Here is an 18253-nt window from a genome sequence, read left to right as displayed (position 1 = left end):
TCCCCAAGTTTACCTTGAAACTGAACAAAATGCAGCTTATCAACAGACTGTATGACATCAGGCAAATACCAAAGTACTGACTTTGAAAGTTCCCAACAGACTGCATTACATCAAGCAAATTCCAACAGTATTAAACGCATAAAAGATCTGATCTTTTTGTTTGATCTGGTATTTGTAGGAACACATTTGTTCCAAGGTAAATGGAGAATGGAAATGTATCATCTATATTTGTGCTGAGAAGCAAACCTTGTACATTAAAAGCTGTAGCTGTAACAATATATTACATGTCTGTTACATAAATAAGTTATTTTATTAGTAACTGCTCTTGAGTTGATAAAGTACAGTGCTGTAAAGTATAGCAGCCTGCAAGGCTCAATGCTTTAACCAGATCATAAGCAGCATCAAAAATAATTTTTCAAGTTAATTTCCTCCTACATGCAGGTGTGACTAGCAAATTATATTTAATGCAAATGTGTCTTCCTGTGTTATAGTTTAGGACTTCTGAACTAGGTTCTTTTGCTTGTGTGCTTGAAGGTGTAACAACTGCCTTGGCAAGCATTTTTACACCAGGTGCCCACTTATGTCTGCTCCATCTCCTGCACAGTGTCAGTCTCTTGTCACCCTTCCACTTAATTCTGCCTTTGTTAGACTCAAACCAAGCATTTAATCATAACCATTCTTTTTCTCTTGCTAGAGATTTTTTTTTCATTTTCTGCTGCTGTTTGTCATGAATGCTGATGCTTAATATTTATGACATCAACAGCCAGTTATCTTTAAGAAAATAGCCTCATATGTTGTGTAGGCACCCTGCCTTACCAATTTCACAGTATGTATGGCAGTCATAGTAAGGCCTTTGAGAGCTAGGAAATATAAAACATAATTTAGAGAGTACTGATGGTAAGGAGGCTTTGTCTTTTTCCTGTCTATATCCTGCCATAAGTTATGAGAGGGGAATAAAATAACATATATTTACCTGGTGGAGATCCTGCCGAATTCACTAGGGAGTATTCAAGCTCTGTACCAAGAAAAGTCAGAAATTTGTCAGGCTGTCTTCATCCTCCTCCTCCTCACTGTCACTGGTGCACACTTGGAGGTAGTTTGAGATGGTGCAAGTAGTACAGCTAATACTGAAAGATGCTCCATTTTTCGTGAAAACATTTCCAGCTGTGAAATTGGGTATCCTTTGTCTGTGCGTTTAACTTTGGTTTGCATAATACATTAGTAATGTCTAACATCAAGGAATGAAAGCATAGAGTTATAAGTGAGGGCAGTAATGCTACATTTCCATTTGAGACGTAGTTTTTAAGTGTGTGCATGTATGTATGTATACATTTATTTATGTATGTCTGTATGCATGTGTGGCCATGTGCTTGTCCTTTTTTGCCAGACACACTGCAGCAGTGAAGTGGAACAGAACCATGTCTGTGTCTTAGGTTCTTAGCACTCTCTTTGAACCTTCCTGTCAACTTCTTGTTTGCTACTTTGCTGGACTTTGATTTTATAGAGGTGCACAATACTCTTCTTGGGGGTTTCTGTGTTGTTGAAGATATTATATGATTTTAAAATACATTTGTTGCTGTTTGCTAATCATTGTACTAGATAGCTGTATCCTGTGTAAACAGTTGAAGTTGTCCTGTTACTAAAACTCATTTTACTAACTTTAAGATATGTAGCCCCTTGATACTGTAATGCACTCTTGCAATGTACTGATTACATTATTCTGTTATATCCAGTTTTTAGTCTGTTGATTTTTTTTTTTTTTTTTGATTTATTAAGTATTTGTTTATATTTTAGGTAGGACGATTTGACTGCCAGTCTGCAAATGATGTCTGCAGTGATCTTTATATTCATAGCCCTAATCTGGCAGTCTTCAAGGGCAAAGGACTGAAGGACTATGAGGTCTATCATGGTGAGGATAAACATTTAAATGTTGTGCAGTTATAAACTTCAGCTAAAGATGCTAGTATTGTGTAATGTCTTTCTTAAGGGTCACTTAGCTAGTAGCAGAAATGTGTGGCTTTATAAGTCCAATGCTAGGCCTAACTTCCAGAGAAGAGTGCCCACCCCTATGACTGAGCTGACATTTCCTTATGTCAGACATCTTCGCATACTTAGTAAAGGGGGTGGCCTTTGCTCGCATCATCCTCAGTTCTTTTTTGCCACATGTGAGTTCACTTCAAGTGCTTCTAAGTCCAGAGTTAGGCCAGGCCTGTAATTGAAAAGCATTGAGTAAAGAGTACCCCTGGAAGTTCCCACTCTGATCCTCCATCTCTCTCTCTGTCTCTCCCCCTCAATGCCCCAGAAGAGGTGATTGCCTCTTATCACAACTGGTCAAACATAACTTCAGACTAAATGATATTACAGATGGTCTCAAGGAGTACAGACTGTATTTCACATCCAAACTAACATCCTCTTGCTGAACTGCACACAAGGAAACATATGCTGTCCATAAAGAATACCAGAAAACAACATTCTCACTCCCTAGAGTATACCATTCCATTCCTATCATGTGGGAGGAGAAAACATGAATAGTATAAAATTTCAGAAAGAACTCTTGACATGCCATTCAGATGGCTTACCCCAAAACAAAGTATTTTTTTTTCTGTGTTGTTTTTACCACCATGCATGCTGGCCATCAAGTTTCCCACCTGGCTCAAGTCCATTTGTAACGTGTAGGTAGCTGTGAAGGTTGATTGTGTCCTTGATGGTAGCATGGCTCTGAGCAGGTCTGAATGACATACCTCTGTCCCCAGGGTCAGGGGGAAGGGGCGAGTTACCTGCATCATCCAGGCACATACTAATTAGGGCTACTGCCATATTATGGATTGGTGAGAGGAAAGACTGCCTTCAGGATTGCCATGTATTGCCATCCCTTCTGTGATGGATTATAGTAGTATGTATCCTGCTACTCCTCACCTTTCCGCAGGATGGGGCGTATATTCTCCCCTGCTAGCTTTAAACAGTAGACCCACTATTCAAGCTTGCATTGTCTGGGCTGTAATTGGTGCTTTATTCCTCTACACTGCTTGAGTGTGGCTTTCCTCCAAACATGATCTTGACCATAGACACCTCTGATATGGTGTGGTGGCACATACACTGAATATTAAATTGCATGGCAGCTGGAATCCCAGAGAGTTAGAGCTGTGCATAAACATAAAAGAGGTGATGGCAGTGGTTCAGGCTCTCAAAACCTTCAAGACAGTCTGGTGACCTGGGGCCTGAATGCCTTAACAGGCACCACCCCAGTGGGTGTGGTACATAAACAAGCAAGGAGAAATGTACTTTTATCTCTGCAGGCTGGCCATGCAGGCTTTGGAACTGGCCCTTGAATACAGTTTATTCCTGATGGCAACCTATATACTACCACAGGAGAAATCTATGGCTGATTATTTAAGCAGATTCTTAACAAATCCCCACAAATCGATGCTAGAAGGGGGCAGACCAGATTCTTAGATCTCACAGTCTGATGGGGGTGTATTTGAGGTAGATTGCTTTGTTTCACGAACATCAGGCAACTGAAAAAATTCTGCTCCAGAAATCCAGACATACACATTTGGGCAGTAGATGTCTTCTCCCTAGACTCAGCAGGCCTGGTGCTCTGTGTTTTCCCTCCCATGACCCTCCTGCTCAGAGCACTTTAGAAGTTGAAAGGGGACAGGGCAGACATGATCATAATTGCCCTGTTCTAACCCAGGCAGCACTCTTTGTCACCTGATTCGGGTAGCAAGGCATAAGCCTTGTACTGTTGACTCCGCATGTGAACCTCTTGACACTGTGCAGGGGATCCCAAATGCACCCAAACTGTCAATGCCAAGCTAGCATCTTGAAAGAGTTGAATGTGTTCCCCTTTGGCCCCCATTTTTTTTCCTGAAGCTTTTCCTGAACCCATTCTAAAAAATCCATTAGGGAAGCCAGAAGATCAAGTAAAAGGAAACCATATGTAGCTAAATGGAAATGATGCTTCATTTGGTGACACATCAGAAACAAGTAGCCACAGTAAGCAAGATGTCCCACTTGTTTTCCACTGCCTGCTGAGCTGTTCTTTTCAGGTTTAGCTTATGCTTCTGTAAAAGTATGTTTCAACTATTTATTCATGTTTGCTTGTAAATCCCCCACTGGTGTCTAGACCCCCTGTGAAGCAGTTGTTGTAGGTCGTCCTCTGTCTCAGAAGGACTTGGCTTCATTTTTGTACCCGAATTTTTTACAGGAAAAACTGACCTTGCCATCTTTTGAACCAGCTCTCTAATCTCTGTATCTCTAAACCTGCTTTATAGATAAGAATTTTCTTACAGCTGCCACCTCTGCTAGAAGGAGAATTTACTACTGGCTGTCTTGTGCAAAGAGAAATTCTTTCAAATCCATCAACACAGACTTGAGTCTGCACACTAACCTCTCCTCAGTGCCAAAGTCATTAGCAGTAGCACTAAACCAGGCAATTCAGTTTCTAGTCTTTTTTTCTAATTCCCAAAGAAGGGGGGAGGAAGCATCCTTTGTTCCTTGATGTGTATAGATAATTGAGGATGTCCTTCTATTCTCATGTTGCAGTATGCATAACCTTTGGTTTAGCTTCTGCCTAGCGACTTGAACATCTGGCCAGTATACAAAAGCTTTAGTCACTGCAAGGTATGTGGGATGACTTGCGTTGGCTGTAGGGAGCGTGGGCCATAAAAGTGACATTTACATGTACCTTCCTCAGAACATCTCTGCCATCAGTCGAACATCAACTCATCCTGCTGTCAGATCCTGCAATTAAAGTTAAGTACCTCGTTGGGGCCCTTTTTCTTATTTTCTTTGTCACTGCATGACTGGCCAGGTTCTTGTCACCCTGAAAGTGTAGATGTGGACGTCAAATCCCTCATAAGGACACCCACAACCTATGTCTATTTTGCCTAGGGCCCAACCACGACCATAAAGCCCTGCACCATTTGTCAAGCTTTTGCTCCAAAGACCCTTCGCAGCCATCTGCATGCCCGTAACATCTGTCTGGAGAACCAATGACTCAAACGTCTGGCTCTTGAGATGGAAGGGTCGTCCGGTCATACAGTTGAGCCACTGAAAAAGAAGGCCAAAGTTTCAAAGCCTGAGACTACTGCTGCTCCAAGGTTTGCATGGAAAAATGTACAGAACCAGCCGACTCTGGTATAGCGGGTACCATTCCAGAGGCTGCAGAACCAACCTCAGAAAGCACGTCCATAGAGGTTATGCAGACATTCTGTACAGAGAAGGAGGAGGAACCTCAGCTCACTGCGTACATCAGACTGGTCCTTCCTCTGCTACTGAGGCTTCTGAGATGAGGCCTACCTTAGGCCTTGCACTCTCTAGGCCTTTCACTTCTTTAAAAAAAGAAACAGAAAACTAAGCATGGCACTTTTCCTCCTGAGAGTGTGCCTGATTAGCAAGCTTTCTCTCAAAGCTTGTTTAATGCCTTTATGGCCCTTAGGCCTTCCTTGGCTGCTTCTCCTATGACTGCCACTCCTTTTGTCAGCCCTATGCCCAAGACTGCAGAACGTCCTGTATTAGAGATTGAGGACTCTTCCGATTCCTCTTCTGAGGATTCTCCGTCTTATACTTCTCAGATGCCATCCGCTCTAGGTTATGTTTCCCCAGAGGAGGACTTTGTGGAGGGAGACTCCCCTGGGGAGGACCTGACCTTTGTAGAAACAGTCTCTTGGATAAGATAATTTTTTAAATGGGTCTCCACAGAAATGACTGAAGTCCAAAAGAGATGATATGAACTCCTGCAAATGGATACCCTTGTACCTTCCACAATTCCCCCAGTCCTGTCAGCCTTTTTAGATGCCTTTTCTGCAGCTTTAAAAAATTCAGAATCTCAACTCCCTGCTCCTAGAAGACCTGACAGATTTTATAAGGTCCCAGAAGGGGTAACATTTCTTAAGTGTCCTGTTGCAGATCCTAGTACCATTTCTGTCTCTGCAGACAAACCCTCCAGACTGCTACCCTCTACCTCAGTCCTTCCTTCTGACAAGGACAACAAAACTATGGAGAGCATTGGCAAGAAGGTGTATTCTTCAGCATCCTTGGCCTTTATAGCTATCAACTACCAGACACATATGTCCAAGTACTCTATAGCCCTTTTATCTCGGGCTTATAAACTTCTGGATGGCCTCCCTGATTTGGCCACAAAGTCCCAAATTTCCAGTCTGGTCTCCTTGTCCTCACAAGTGACAAGACACTCAATTAAATGCAGTTATGATGCTGCAGAGGCCTCGGCCAGGTTTGCAGCCTCTGCCTCAGTACTCTTGGTTGATGCTACAACCCCTTCCTGATGATATTAGGGCTAAGCGTATTGATGCCCCCCTGGATAATATTGCCTTGTATGGCCCCCAAGTGTCAGAAATTTTCAAGGCCGTTGAACAGAAGGAGAAAGAACTTCAGGACTCAAAAACATTTGTTTGTCACCAATTTCTAAATTTCACAGAAGTTACTTTTCTTAGACCCAATCTATTAGAAAAATTCTGCTCCTACTCCTTCTGTTATAGGTAAAAAGAGTTCCACAAAGCAACAGCCACCTACTAGACCTGAACACATACCAACCCAGAAACTTTCATTTTAGGACAAGTCAGGTAGTCTCTGACTTCCTGCCTCCCCCCCCCCCCCCCCAGGCCATATTCCCTTTCACCAGAGACTTTCTCACTGTCTCCCATTCTGGGAAAGCATCACCTCAGACATGTAGACCCTGTCTATCGTAGAAAAAGGTTATTTCATGACTTGGTCATTCCTCCTGTGTTCAGGGGCATCCTTCAGTCAACAAAGTACCAGCTGCCCCTATTCCAACTAATCTTGGACAGTCTTCTTTCTCATGGGACTATCCAATCAGTCCCTGCATCAGAAAAAGAAAGGGCCTTTTACGCCAGACTTTTTCTGGTCCCAAGACAGGATGGCCTATGGAAACCCATTCTGGATCTCTCACATCTCAACCTTTTTATTTAAGTACCTATTTTCCGCATGCTCACCCTTCAAATTCTTTTTCCTCTGTTAATGCCTCAGGCATTTCCTACCGCCCCGGACATCAAAGATGCTTACCTGCATTTCCCCATCAAACCCAGATACAGGAAGTACTTGCACTTCTCTGTGGGTTTCTCAAATTAGTATTTCTCTGCTTTACCCTTTGGACTGTATGTGGCTCCAAGGGTATTCATCAAGTGCCGGGCTCCAATGGTAGCCTATTGCAGAGTCCAAGGGATACAGATTTTCCCATACCTGGATGATGACCTGATCCAGGCAGACTGTTACAGAACTGTCCAGAACCATCTCTGGACAGTCATTTCTGTTCTGTAGTCTCTGGGCTTCACAGTCAACTTCTAGGCATTTCTCCCACCCAAAAAGTGGAAAGTCTAAAGGAATACCTTTCGCCTGTCATCCATGCCACGGCAGTGACAGTAAGAGAATACCTCAGACTCTTAGGATATATGGCTTCCACAATCTCCATGTTGCCACTGGCAAAACTCCACATGAGAAGACTTCTGTGTTGTCCACATGGACCCAACACCCCCACCGTTTGGACCACACCATTCCCTTCCTGCCTTGCCTAAGGAAGGAGATCCTTTTGTGGGTGGATCAAGTCTCTCTGAATCCAGGACTTCCTTTGCAATCCCTAGCTCCAGTCCAGGAAATGTACACAGATGCTTCAGACCTGGGTTGGGGAGCTGCTGTGGGCACCTTGGAGGTGCAAGGCACATGGACAGGCCCCCTCCAAGAGGGAACACATCAACATCAGAGAGATGATAGCTTTAATCTTTGCTCTTAGGGCCTGTTCTGAAGCAAGGACCCCTGAGGTTGTTCACGGACATTACTACTATTCTGTGGTATTTGAACAAACAAGGGGGAACAAGGTCGTACTTGCTATGGAAACTTGCACTCCAGGCCTGGAAATTGGTGGTCCAGCATGGCGTAGCTCTGCAGGCTGTCTATATCCCCTCAGCTCAGAATACGCAGGCAGACATCCTGAGCAGATTCATGTCACAATCCCATGAATAGATTCTATATGGGGATGTGTTTCTGGATATAGTCCACAGGTGGGGTACACCACAAATAGTCCTGTTTGCCTCCCCTCTGAACAGGCAACTTCCACAGTTCTGTACCAGGGCTCCCAGCCCCCCCCCCCCCCCCCCAGAGAGGGCAACAGATGCCTTCTCTATCTCCTGGAAGGGGATGTTTCTGTACGCATTTCCCCCTTTCCCACTCCTACAGAAAGTCCTGATGAAAATTCAACAGGACAAACAAAAAGTCTTGCTGGTGACCCCATTTTGGCCTAGATGGCACTGGTTCCCCCTCCTTCTGCATTAGGCAGGAGCAGTCATCATACATTACCTTTCAGAGGGGACCTAATTACAAAGGACAAGGGATTCCTAATTGATTCCCACGTGGAATCCCTGAACCTAACCCTGTGACTTGCTAAATGTCCTGCAGGAGGCCAGGGAGCACACTACCAGGAGATCCTATCTGTCCAAGTGGAAAAGGCTCTATATTTGGTATCTAAAAAGACAAGCTAGACCCATTTCAAGTAGAGTTCCCCTTGGTGCTGTCTTACCTGTGTGAATTGTTGCAGGCAGGGTTGGCAAATTCCTCTGTTAAGGTCCACTTTGCTGCTGTTTCTGCATGTCTGCCTCTATACCCCTCACTGGCTTCTAGACTTCAAGTGAAGTTATTCCTGAAAGGAGTTCTACACCTCATGCCTCCCAGGAGGCCAGTTCCACCACCCTGGGACTTGAAATATGTGTTGCAGAAATTCACTGTTGCTCCATTTGAGCCAGCAGCTACAGCCTGTCTAAAATGAAAATAGAAGGACATAGAATAGTTGTGTAAAGTGTTACCATAACCATAGCTGTCCTTCTCTTCCATGTTGCAGTATTTTATCCAACCCTCCTACCCACTATTAAAAAAAAAATTGGGCTTGCTGGCTGATTAAGGACCCGTACAGCTGTCCTGGGACTGGGGTCTGAATTGGGGCACTCATTTCTGAGGAAGGTACATGCAGACGTCACTTTTATGGCCCACGCTGCCTACAGCCAATGTCAGACATCCCACGTATCTTGCAGTGACTAAAGCTTTTGTATACTGGCCAGACATTCAGGTCGCTAGGCGATGGCTAACCCAATGGTTGTGAATACTGCAATATGGAATAGAAGGACATCTATGGTTATGGTAAGATTTTACGCAGCTATTCTTTCTGTCTGTATAGAACTAAAGCTTTCAGAAAAGCAGATCAGCTGTTTGTCTGTTTTACAGAAAATGAACAAAATGTGTTTGTAAAGAAAACTGCAGCGGCTAGCACATTGTGTTAAAGTCTGCTGTAAAGCTTGTGGCAGAACACTGAGTTCAAAAGACTGTCAGCAAGGGGCACTACAGCTACTACTGCTTTCCTGAAAGGGGTTAGTGCTAGGGCATTCCAGAAGCAGTGACCTGGTCTTCAGTTTAAAATTTCTCATGTACACTACAGGTTGATTATGATATGTAGTGCAGTGGCTAGGTTTGCCTTTGCTGTCCTGATTTACATCCTCAGGTTCTCATATGAACAGTAAGCCAGCCACTCCAGTTTAGGTTAGAAAAGAGAGTCTCCTCTGCAGGTTATAATTGCAACAGTGACACTTGTGAACTATACTACTATTGTGCAGTCCCACATATCACAACTGTAGATGTTTGTGTGGTTCCTCTTGCAGTCCTTTCACTCTTCCTCTTTCTCTTCTACTCTGTTCTGGAGTGGGAATGTGAAGGGCTGGGCTGGCATAGTAAAACCGATAAAAAATTAAAAGGAATGACAAAAGTAAATTTTGCAAAAACTCTAGGAAAAGAAGGCAGAGAATGGAGTGTAGGAAAGAAATACAGAAACATGATACTACAGAAAGTTAGCAAACTCTGCATAGCTATTTCCAGTGGAAGATTTGTAGGCAAACATGCAGAAGTAGCTGGTTAGCCTGCTAGCTTACTGACAGAACCCAGGAAGTCAAGATTGGAGTGACCACCTCCACAAAGAGACCAGGAGTCCACAGGGCTCTGTGCTGGGTCAGCTCCTCTTTGGCATCTACTTATTGGAAGTCAAGGCCAACGTCAGGGATCTCTGATTGATGATTGCAAACTAAGAGCAGTCATAGAATCCGCCCAAGATACTAGCATCTTACAGGAATGTCTAATGCAAACCAATGACTGATTTCAAAGCCATGGCTTAAAGAAATGCATAGTACTACATTTTGGGAAGTTGGACACTCTGGGGAAACTACCTCATCGATAAAACACCCCTAAGAGTAGACGTGATAGTCCGGGATTTGGAGATGCATGTAGACAGTAAACTGGACTTTGACCAGCATACCTAAGGTAGTAAGAAGGTTATTCTATGTTGCTCAACTTATAAGTAAATGGCATGACATCTAGGCCCAGGGAGGTCACTGTGTACTTCATTTTGCCCTCATCAGACCCATCCTTGAGCATAATGCCCCCTTCAGTATGTACCTGATCAGGCACATGCAACAGCTGGAATGTCCAGAGGTTCCTCTCAGAAGGAATACAGGGCATAAACACAGTGCCCTGTACAGATCGCCTCAAAGCCCTGTTTTCTAACAGACTGTTGAGAAGTGCTCTCTCTGTCTGATGACATGCAAGGCAACCTTAGGATCCCGCTCTGGTGGACCTTTAGCATATCTGTATAATGAATAGCATCAGAATGCAGATCTAAGGACCTAAACTTTGCTTACAACATAAATAGGACAGGTTGGCGGAACAGGTATGCATCTCAGAGAAATCTCATTCTCTGGAATAATTTCACATCCATGTGAAGCTGAGCCCATCTCTAACCTTCTTTAAGCATAACCTGCACCAGTGGATGGGAAATTGAAAATTCAGTTCAGGTCTTTACATCCATGTCTCTGATGGGCAGAGGCAGCCATTAAGTCATGCCCTAGCTAGCATACACCCTTTAGGATAACCTCTAAGGCACAGTAACGTTGCATAGCCAGGCTTATAAAGGCCCTAGTGGTTGTTAGCCTAGTATATTTCAATGAACCTATAATAGAGAGGAGATAATTATTTGAGAGGGGGAACAAGAGATGCCAGGGGACGTCTATGGGCTAGACTTGTAAAGGCTCCAGGACCATTAGCCTAGTACTCACCTATGAAACTGAGACCTATGGCATTCAACAAAGAAATGTGCTGAAATGCCAGCCAAGACCTTCAGGTGGAAATTACGACAAGACAGAAAAGGACAACAAGAGGAAGTAAAAAATGAAACATCAAACTGCATTTTTTTAATTGATAGACTAGAACATGTGAAGCTGAACTTAATATATTAAGTAGAGCTTATAGTATCTTACAAGAGAGAGAATCCATTAGGAAAGAATAAAACAGGACTTGGAAAAGAGAACTGTGATCATTATAAATTGGGAACAATGGAGTGAGGTGTGCTTGGCACCAGCAAATGCCACACAATGCAGAAGGTTTAGGATTTTGCTTTGGAGCATTTGCACAATTAATTTTATACAACAGGTAAGCTATAAAAGATTTCCCTTCAGCTGAATAACCTACACAGGCGGGAGAAAATGTGGATATAATTTTGGGTCATGATCAGGACTTGCACAGGAAGTTTAGAATGAGGTATTTAATAGATTTAGCAGAAAGTGTGTTTATCTTAAGTGCTAAATGGGATTCAAATGAGACAAAATACAGAAGAGTATTGTTTACTTTTAATATTATTGTTTGCAATAACAAGGATATGGAAATCAAGAATAAAGCCAAGTTAAAGTAGATGAAGTACAGCTGTGATGGACAAAGCAACAGACAGCAAACAAGAAACTGTATATTAACAAACACTCACCCTGGCTATGCATTATAGGAAGAATAAAGTGAAAGTGTAAGCAGAAATATGAGGGTTCGAGAACTTCTGGGTCAACAGATGGATATAATGGCTGCACATAAAACTGAGCTGCAAGTTAAAAAGGAGACAAAGGGGGCATATGAGTTATATGAAATAGAAGCTAACTACAAGGAATCTGAGCAAATAATGTAATCATATGAGAAAACAAAATACTTTGATGTTTAAATGTATAATTTCATTTGCTCTTTGTTATATGTTTAAAATTATGTAGACTAAGGCTACTTTAAAATGTGTTACAAAAAGTGTTAAATATTAAACATTAGCAAATAGTACAATAAATATGATATGAAATTAATATGAGTTTTTATAGAGTACTGTAATAAGGTTAAGAGCATTTAAGAGACGTAAATGGGATGGCTTCTTAACACTAGCTCTGTATTCACTGATGTATTAGGATTACGACCTCTTGTGGCATTCAGATGGAAATGCTATTGTAGTTCTTGTAACATTATATTTCCGTAGCTCCCAGTTATGTTACCTTTAGTGGTGTTTTCACTCACTTGTGTGTATGCTTTAAGTGCTCTTTTTGGCTTACTGACATGAGGTTATTGTTATGTGCATGTAATAATAAAACTTTGCTATTAAACATTTATTCTTGGTGTCCGGATGCAAAATAGGTTTATGTAGCTGACATGCTCACATGCAGAACAGCTGCAGCATTGAAATGTTCTTTTTTTTTTTTTTTTAATTAATGATTGCGTCTTTGCCAAGGTACTGTTCTTTACTCAGAAGGCCCTCAGCACTAGCTTTAAACAAATATTGTAATATCAGCCTGTGCCAGATGTTTGTTAGGAAATAAACTGTATCCAAACATATAACTTCTGGTTTAGATCTGACAGGGAAATCGTATCACAGTTGTAACCCTTCTCCCAATGGTATGTTACAGGTAATACATGCAGAGTGGCGGAGCTTGTTAATGTCTACACATTTTCTGTATACTTTAATCTGTAGCTTAATGTCATTTTTTTGTCATATGATTTCATCCCAAGCATTGCTATATTCACAGTTTATATCCTGATTATTCTTATCACTGATAAGGTTTTCACATGTCTAACGTCACTGGAAGTTGTAATTGTTGGAGTGTTAGTTGAAACTACAAGTGCACTTGCGCAAATATTGCAAAGCATTTACAGCAGCTAGAAATGACAGCTGTTCTTCCTGGCTACTGGAAAGTTATGAAGGGAGAAACGTTTAATCTTCACCATGACAAAAATTGTTGAAGCTGTCAGAAATTCGTGTGTGTGTGTGTGTGTGTGTGTGTGTGTGGTGAAGGGATGGTTCTATCTGAAGCTACAGGTGTACACTGGAACATCACCACAACAACAAATATTTTGAGAGCAGGTCAAGGCCTGACCCTCCTAGAAGTAAGGCTGGTATTTGACCACCCTTCTCTCCCATGTCCTGTGACTGGTGATCTTACTGTTGGCTAGCAAGTGTCTGAGTACCAGTCTGTCGACTGCTTAGGTGAAAGATGAGGAAACTGAGGGAGGAGTTCCCCTGGCTCCTGCCGGTGGGGTGACATCCCAGGATTCTTGTGTGGCCATGTTCTCAAATGATCTTGATCCTAGAAAGAGAACTTCTTGAGTCTCCTGGTCAAGATTGATGGTACTTAGGACTCAAGATTCTGCTTTTCAAATGTCCCTGGGCTTGCTTGGGCCAGCAGGAACAGAATGAGGAAGGCACCAGTGCTTAAATCTCAGGGACTAGACATCAAACATCTGTTTGACTGCTTTTGGGAGCTTGAGTTGCAGGTGCGAGATTGTACCTTAAGGAGTTTGTCCTGAAGCCAGTCCTGGGATTGGCATGGACCACTTTGTCTTGAATTCTGCCCTTGGCTGACAAGTAGCTTAGCTCTGGTTCCTATTTCTCCCAACACCCAGAATTGGTAACATTGCACAATACTTAGTGGAAGCTCTTTTCCACAGGAAATGAGAGAATAGTACTTCCTCTTTCTATGGTTGATGTGCTGAATTTGAGGATTCTGAAGAGCCTCACATGTGACTCTTTCACTGTCAGGTGTAAGAGGAAAAGCTTGGATTGGCCTTGAGCAACTTTGCTTTCTATCTAGAAACACCTGGTAAATTTTCTTGGAAAGATGAGGAGCCTTGGTTATCATGCTATGGAGTCAGTCACATGTTAAGCCATCAATGCTGTCTGGGGGCCATGATTCTGTCTTTTCCATTCATGGGGGGGGGCAGATGCCTTTTCCAAACCTACAACTGAGTGTTGCAAGACTGTATACTTATGTGACACATTTGTGCTTGGGTCTCATACATTTTGTGTCATCTATTCCAGTCCCACTTCCTCTTTTGAAGAAGACTTTAGAAAAGCCTCAAGTCTGATATCAAGAAAGACCTTCTTAAGACTCAGCATGTTTAGTAGAATACTGTATTTCCTGATGGCATTTTGAGTGTACTGATGCTTCTGAAGGACTAGAGGCTCAAGAGTGTGCCTACACAAGATGGCATCATTGAGGTTGTACTTCATGAAGAAAGAGATTAGGAAAAAGGCCATAATGGATGACATTTGGCTTTGGGGAGTGTTTGGCAGCTTACTCAGGACTCTTACTGTTGTCTCTGTGAAGGGTCTTAATGATCCATCTCCCTTTAGCTGCTTTTCTGTAGCCTTGGTCAGCCCCAGAAGACTGGGTTCCTGTCACCTGTCTTATTGTAGCTCTTACTATGTTAGGGGACTGCACTTGGGAGAATAATTATTTGAGCTTTCCCCTTGCCCTATCTTGTTGGGAGCCTGCGTTATGGGTGTGGAGTATGGCCTGAGCTAGAACTGGGACCTCTGCAGGCTACTGTCCCTATGCACCACCACTGACTGGTGCTCTCCTGCTTATAGGTTCTTTAACTGACATCTAATGTGTGCTACTTGCATGCTTGCTCTTGTTTGAGCTCAAACTTGCTGGTACTGGTGAGCAAAGCACTCCTACACATGATGCATGGAGGGCTCAGACGACCTGGTGGCCATTCTTTGCTAGGTGGAATAAGATGGTCAGCTCAGTTTCCCACTTTGGATGCCTCTTCGTTGGAGAGGTTGAGGAACAGCATGGACTAACTTGTTCCATATCCCATCCTTCAGAAGTGCCTCATGGAATACCTGGGGGAAATGTCTGAAGATCCTTTAGTCAATTATTCAGTGGGACTAGTTATCAAGGATACTACTGAGGCAATGTAAAGGCATTCCAACTCTGCTTTTCCATCCTCCAGTAAGAGGGCAAATAGATAGGGCTTCTTAACAAACACTCTGAAGCTAACTTCTGTGTGATCTCTTTAGTCGGTATGACAACACTTTGCCAGTCTGCTTACAAGGTGATAAGACTGTGTATTTCTTTGCCATGTTAGGAATTAGAGTACTCTATTTGCTTAACCTTTCCAAGTTCCATTCCCCCCTAACATATAACCTGCTGTAAAACTTGAGGAATTTCCTGAGTCTGAGCTCAAGGAAGAGCTAGTAGAATCTCTTACAGCACCTTACAGGGTGGATTGCCATGTAGAGCTCTAACTCTGACTTCTGTGTACCTTATAGCTGGGATCAGTGGCTAAGTGCAGATTGGCATGGCCAAGATTGACTTGTGTCAAGTAGAAAAAAAAAAAAACACAGGAGCAGCTTATTGGTTGCCCACTTTAAAGGGGAAATACTTTTCATCTGGTTTGTTCAGGACCTAGTCTTCCTTCCCGAGGAAGTGATAGAGCACCTCTGCTAAGGAAGGTCTTTATAACCCCACTAACTAAACCGTGTTTTTTAAGTACCTAAGCCAGCCATCACGTGGAGGCCCAATTTTTGTTTGAGGGGAGAAGAGAACAAGCTTGAAATGTTTTGTGCTTTAAAATGTACTTTTTTGTATTAATTTTGTGCAGAAACAGAATAAATTTACACAGATAGTCAAAATTGTGTATATTTTTTTGAAAATCACTGATAAGATTTATCTTAGCACATTTTTTTTATTTTGCATGTGCAAGTGCTGTTTCCTTTAGGTGTAGCATAGAACAAATGTTTTGAGAACAGGTTTCCAAACTAGAATGACGTCCTGGTACTTAGGGAAGCTTAAAAATACTTTCCTTTGGTTTGTGGGAGGCTCACTATGACAAGGTCTGAGAACCTATAATCAAAAGCAAGCCAGCCCATAAAAATGAAGTCGTCTCCTTGTCTCCTGAAGAGGGTACTGGAGCATCACACAGTCGCACAGTCTTTTCTCCTGTAGTGCTTCAACTGAGCCACCACATTTCTGACTTCCATCTGTGGTATAACTCTGCTAATTCACCCTGACTTGTAGCCACCACAAAAGAACAGTGGTTTCTAGATGTTGTTGCTGTCCGTCACATCTTACATATCACTCTACCTCCCCCATATTACCCCCTCAGTGGCAGAGCAGTCTGTCTCTGTAACCCTCTAACCTGGTCCATATACTGCACTGCGGTGGTGGTGCTGCGGTAGCGTTGTTGCCTCACAGGAAGACGTTGTCCTGTTCGATTCTCAGCTAGAGCATCTCCTGTGTGGAGACATGCATGAACGGGCGTACCTTCGTTGAAGGTTGTGCATCAGAGCTGGCAACTCGGCACGTAAAAATCCACTGCCAATCATTAGCGGACCGGAGTTCTGCTGTGGCGACCCCTAACCGGGAAAAGCCGAAAGACACAACAACAAGACACAACAACTTGGAATGGGATTGTGGTTTTACTCCTCATCCTCTTCCCAGTCCCAAATGGTGCTATTCTGGACTTCAGTTAACTTCTAGAAGGTTAGCTGTAGATGATGTTGGTTATATTTTCAGCTTAGGACATCATGTGGCATTAGAATAGACCTTTATTTACTTGAGCATGGGATTGTCCATAAATTTCCTGAATTTCAGCTTGTTGAAAGGATGAACTCAACTTAGATCAAGTAATACAGTAAGAATGGATCTGTTGTTTCCTTAGGAAGCATTCCAGTTTAACCTGGTTTGTCATTAGCCTGCCAATCATTCCCAAAACTGAGCTTTTGGTGAAGCAATCCTTCATATTTTGGTTGTGGCTTGTCTTGTATTAGCAAGACATATGTTTACTTGGGATATATCTGATGGACTGTGGTAATGTAGCTGTCGAATTGCACCTCCTTTTGTTAAGTAAAGGGAATGTGTCCTTCAGGGCCTTGAACTACACTGCCAGGGATATGGTTGCTACTACAGCAGATTTTTATGTCAGTTGCTGTTCAGGACCTTTATGGAGCAGAATCTTGTCTCTAAACTGCATACATTTATAAAGCACTGTAGGATACCTGTCCATTGCAAAGTTAGAGAAATTTTGTCAGGACTGCTGCAACATCTTGCATTGTAATCTACTATCTAGTTTAGTATAACTTTCAGGGAACCATTACTAGAGTGCCAACAATGTGCTGGCCAAAACTGCTCCAAGGGAGGCAGGCTGTTAAGTGCACACAGTAACTTCAGAACTTTGGCGTTTTAGCCAGTAGGTGCAGCTGCTACTTCTTCCTCAGGAGAAGATGTGAATGTTTGATAGAACTCTGGCATGCTTAATTCCTTTCTAACTAAATATGTAAATGCATACAAGCTGGCTGCTAAGTTTGACAAAAAGGCCAATATTTGGCGAATCTCATGGATAAGTGTATATCAAATTATCATGGATGTATCCTGACATGGACTTAGATTCTTGCATTATATTAAGTAGTTGTACTTTATCTTTTTTTACTTTTATTTTTAAATGCAGTGCATATTTAGCTTCGTTCTTTTATTTTTATTTTCAGTTAAGTAGTGAAAGTTTTATGGGGTTACTTGCTTGACCACTTTATGTTTTTGTTACATATCAAAAAAAATCTAATAAAAATTTAATAAAATAGTTCTTGACTCCTTATTCTGTAGCATGAAGGAACTGGGGATTGTCAAGGTTAGGTTTTCTTTACCGCATTCCATCACTGACATCAGTAGGGGGATCTTCTAAGAGCCTGGCTCAACTAGGACTTCCAAAGACCACTAGTCAATGAGTGGTTTCCCTTATTTTGGTATGTTCATTAGTAGGAGAATAACCTGCTGACTGAGATGGTTTTTGAGGATATGAAATTGCATTCTGTAAGTAATAACCATTACTGTAGGTACGTACATATATGGCGCATTTTACTGGCCAAGATCGATTTTATGATTTGCAATTAGGTTTACTCCTGTTTCACTAAACCTATAATTCAGTGTTGTTTCTTCTGTCCGTTCTTAGAAGATCCCCATTCAAGTGAAACAGAGTCCATCCCTACCCCTGTTTAAGTGTAACATTGACCAGTGGATGGAGATCAGAAATTTGCCCAAACTAACATATCCCCCACATAACCTCCAGAAACTTCCTAAATATCATACTCCCTCGTAATAAATGGCCATGA

The 18253-nt window shown here is 42.4% G+C and overlaps 1 protein-coding gene across 3 annotated transcripts in view; it reads left to right on the top strand.

The window, feature by feature from the left end:
• Positions 1-18253, top strand: part of DNAJC10 (DnaJ heat shock protein family (Hsp40) member C10) — a 646899-nt gene that overhangs the window by 207747 nt on the left and 420899 nt on the right. For all 3 annotated transcript variants that reach the window (XM_044075252.1, XM_044075253.1, XM_044075251.1), the window contains one exon: positions 1795-1909. In XM_044075252.1, coding sequence (XP_043931187.1) covers positions 1795-1909 — 115 coding nt within the window. The remainder of the gene's footprint in view (positions 1-1794; positions 1910-18253) is intronic.

The sequence above is a fragment of the Protopterus annectens genome, chromosome 6.part0, assembly GCF_019279795.1.
Source record: "Protopterus annectens isolate FY-2018-M chromosome 6.part0, PAN1.0, whole genome shotgun sequence".
Classification (NCBI taxonomy): domain Eukaryota; kingdom Metazoa; phylum Chordata; order Ceratodontiformes; family Protopteridae; genus Protopterus; species Protopterus annectens.
This window is presented reverse-complemented; position numbering and strand designations above follow the sequence as displayed.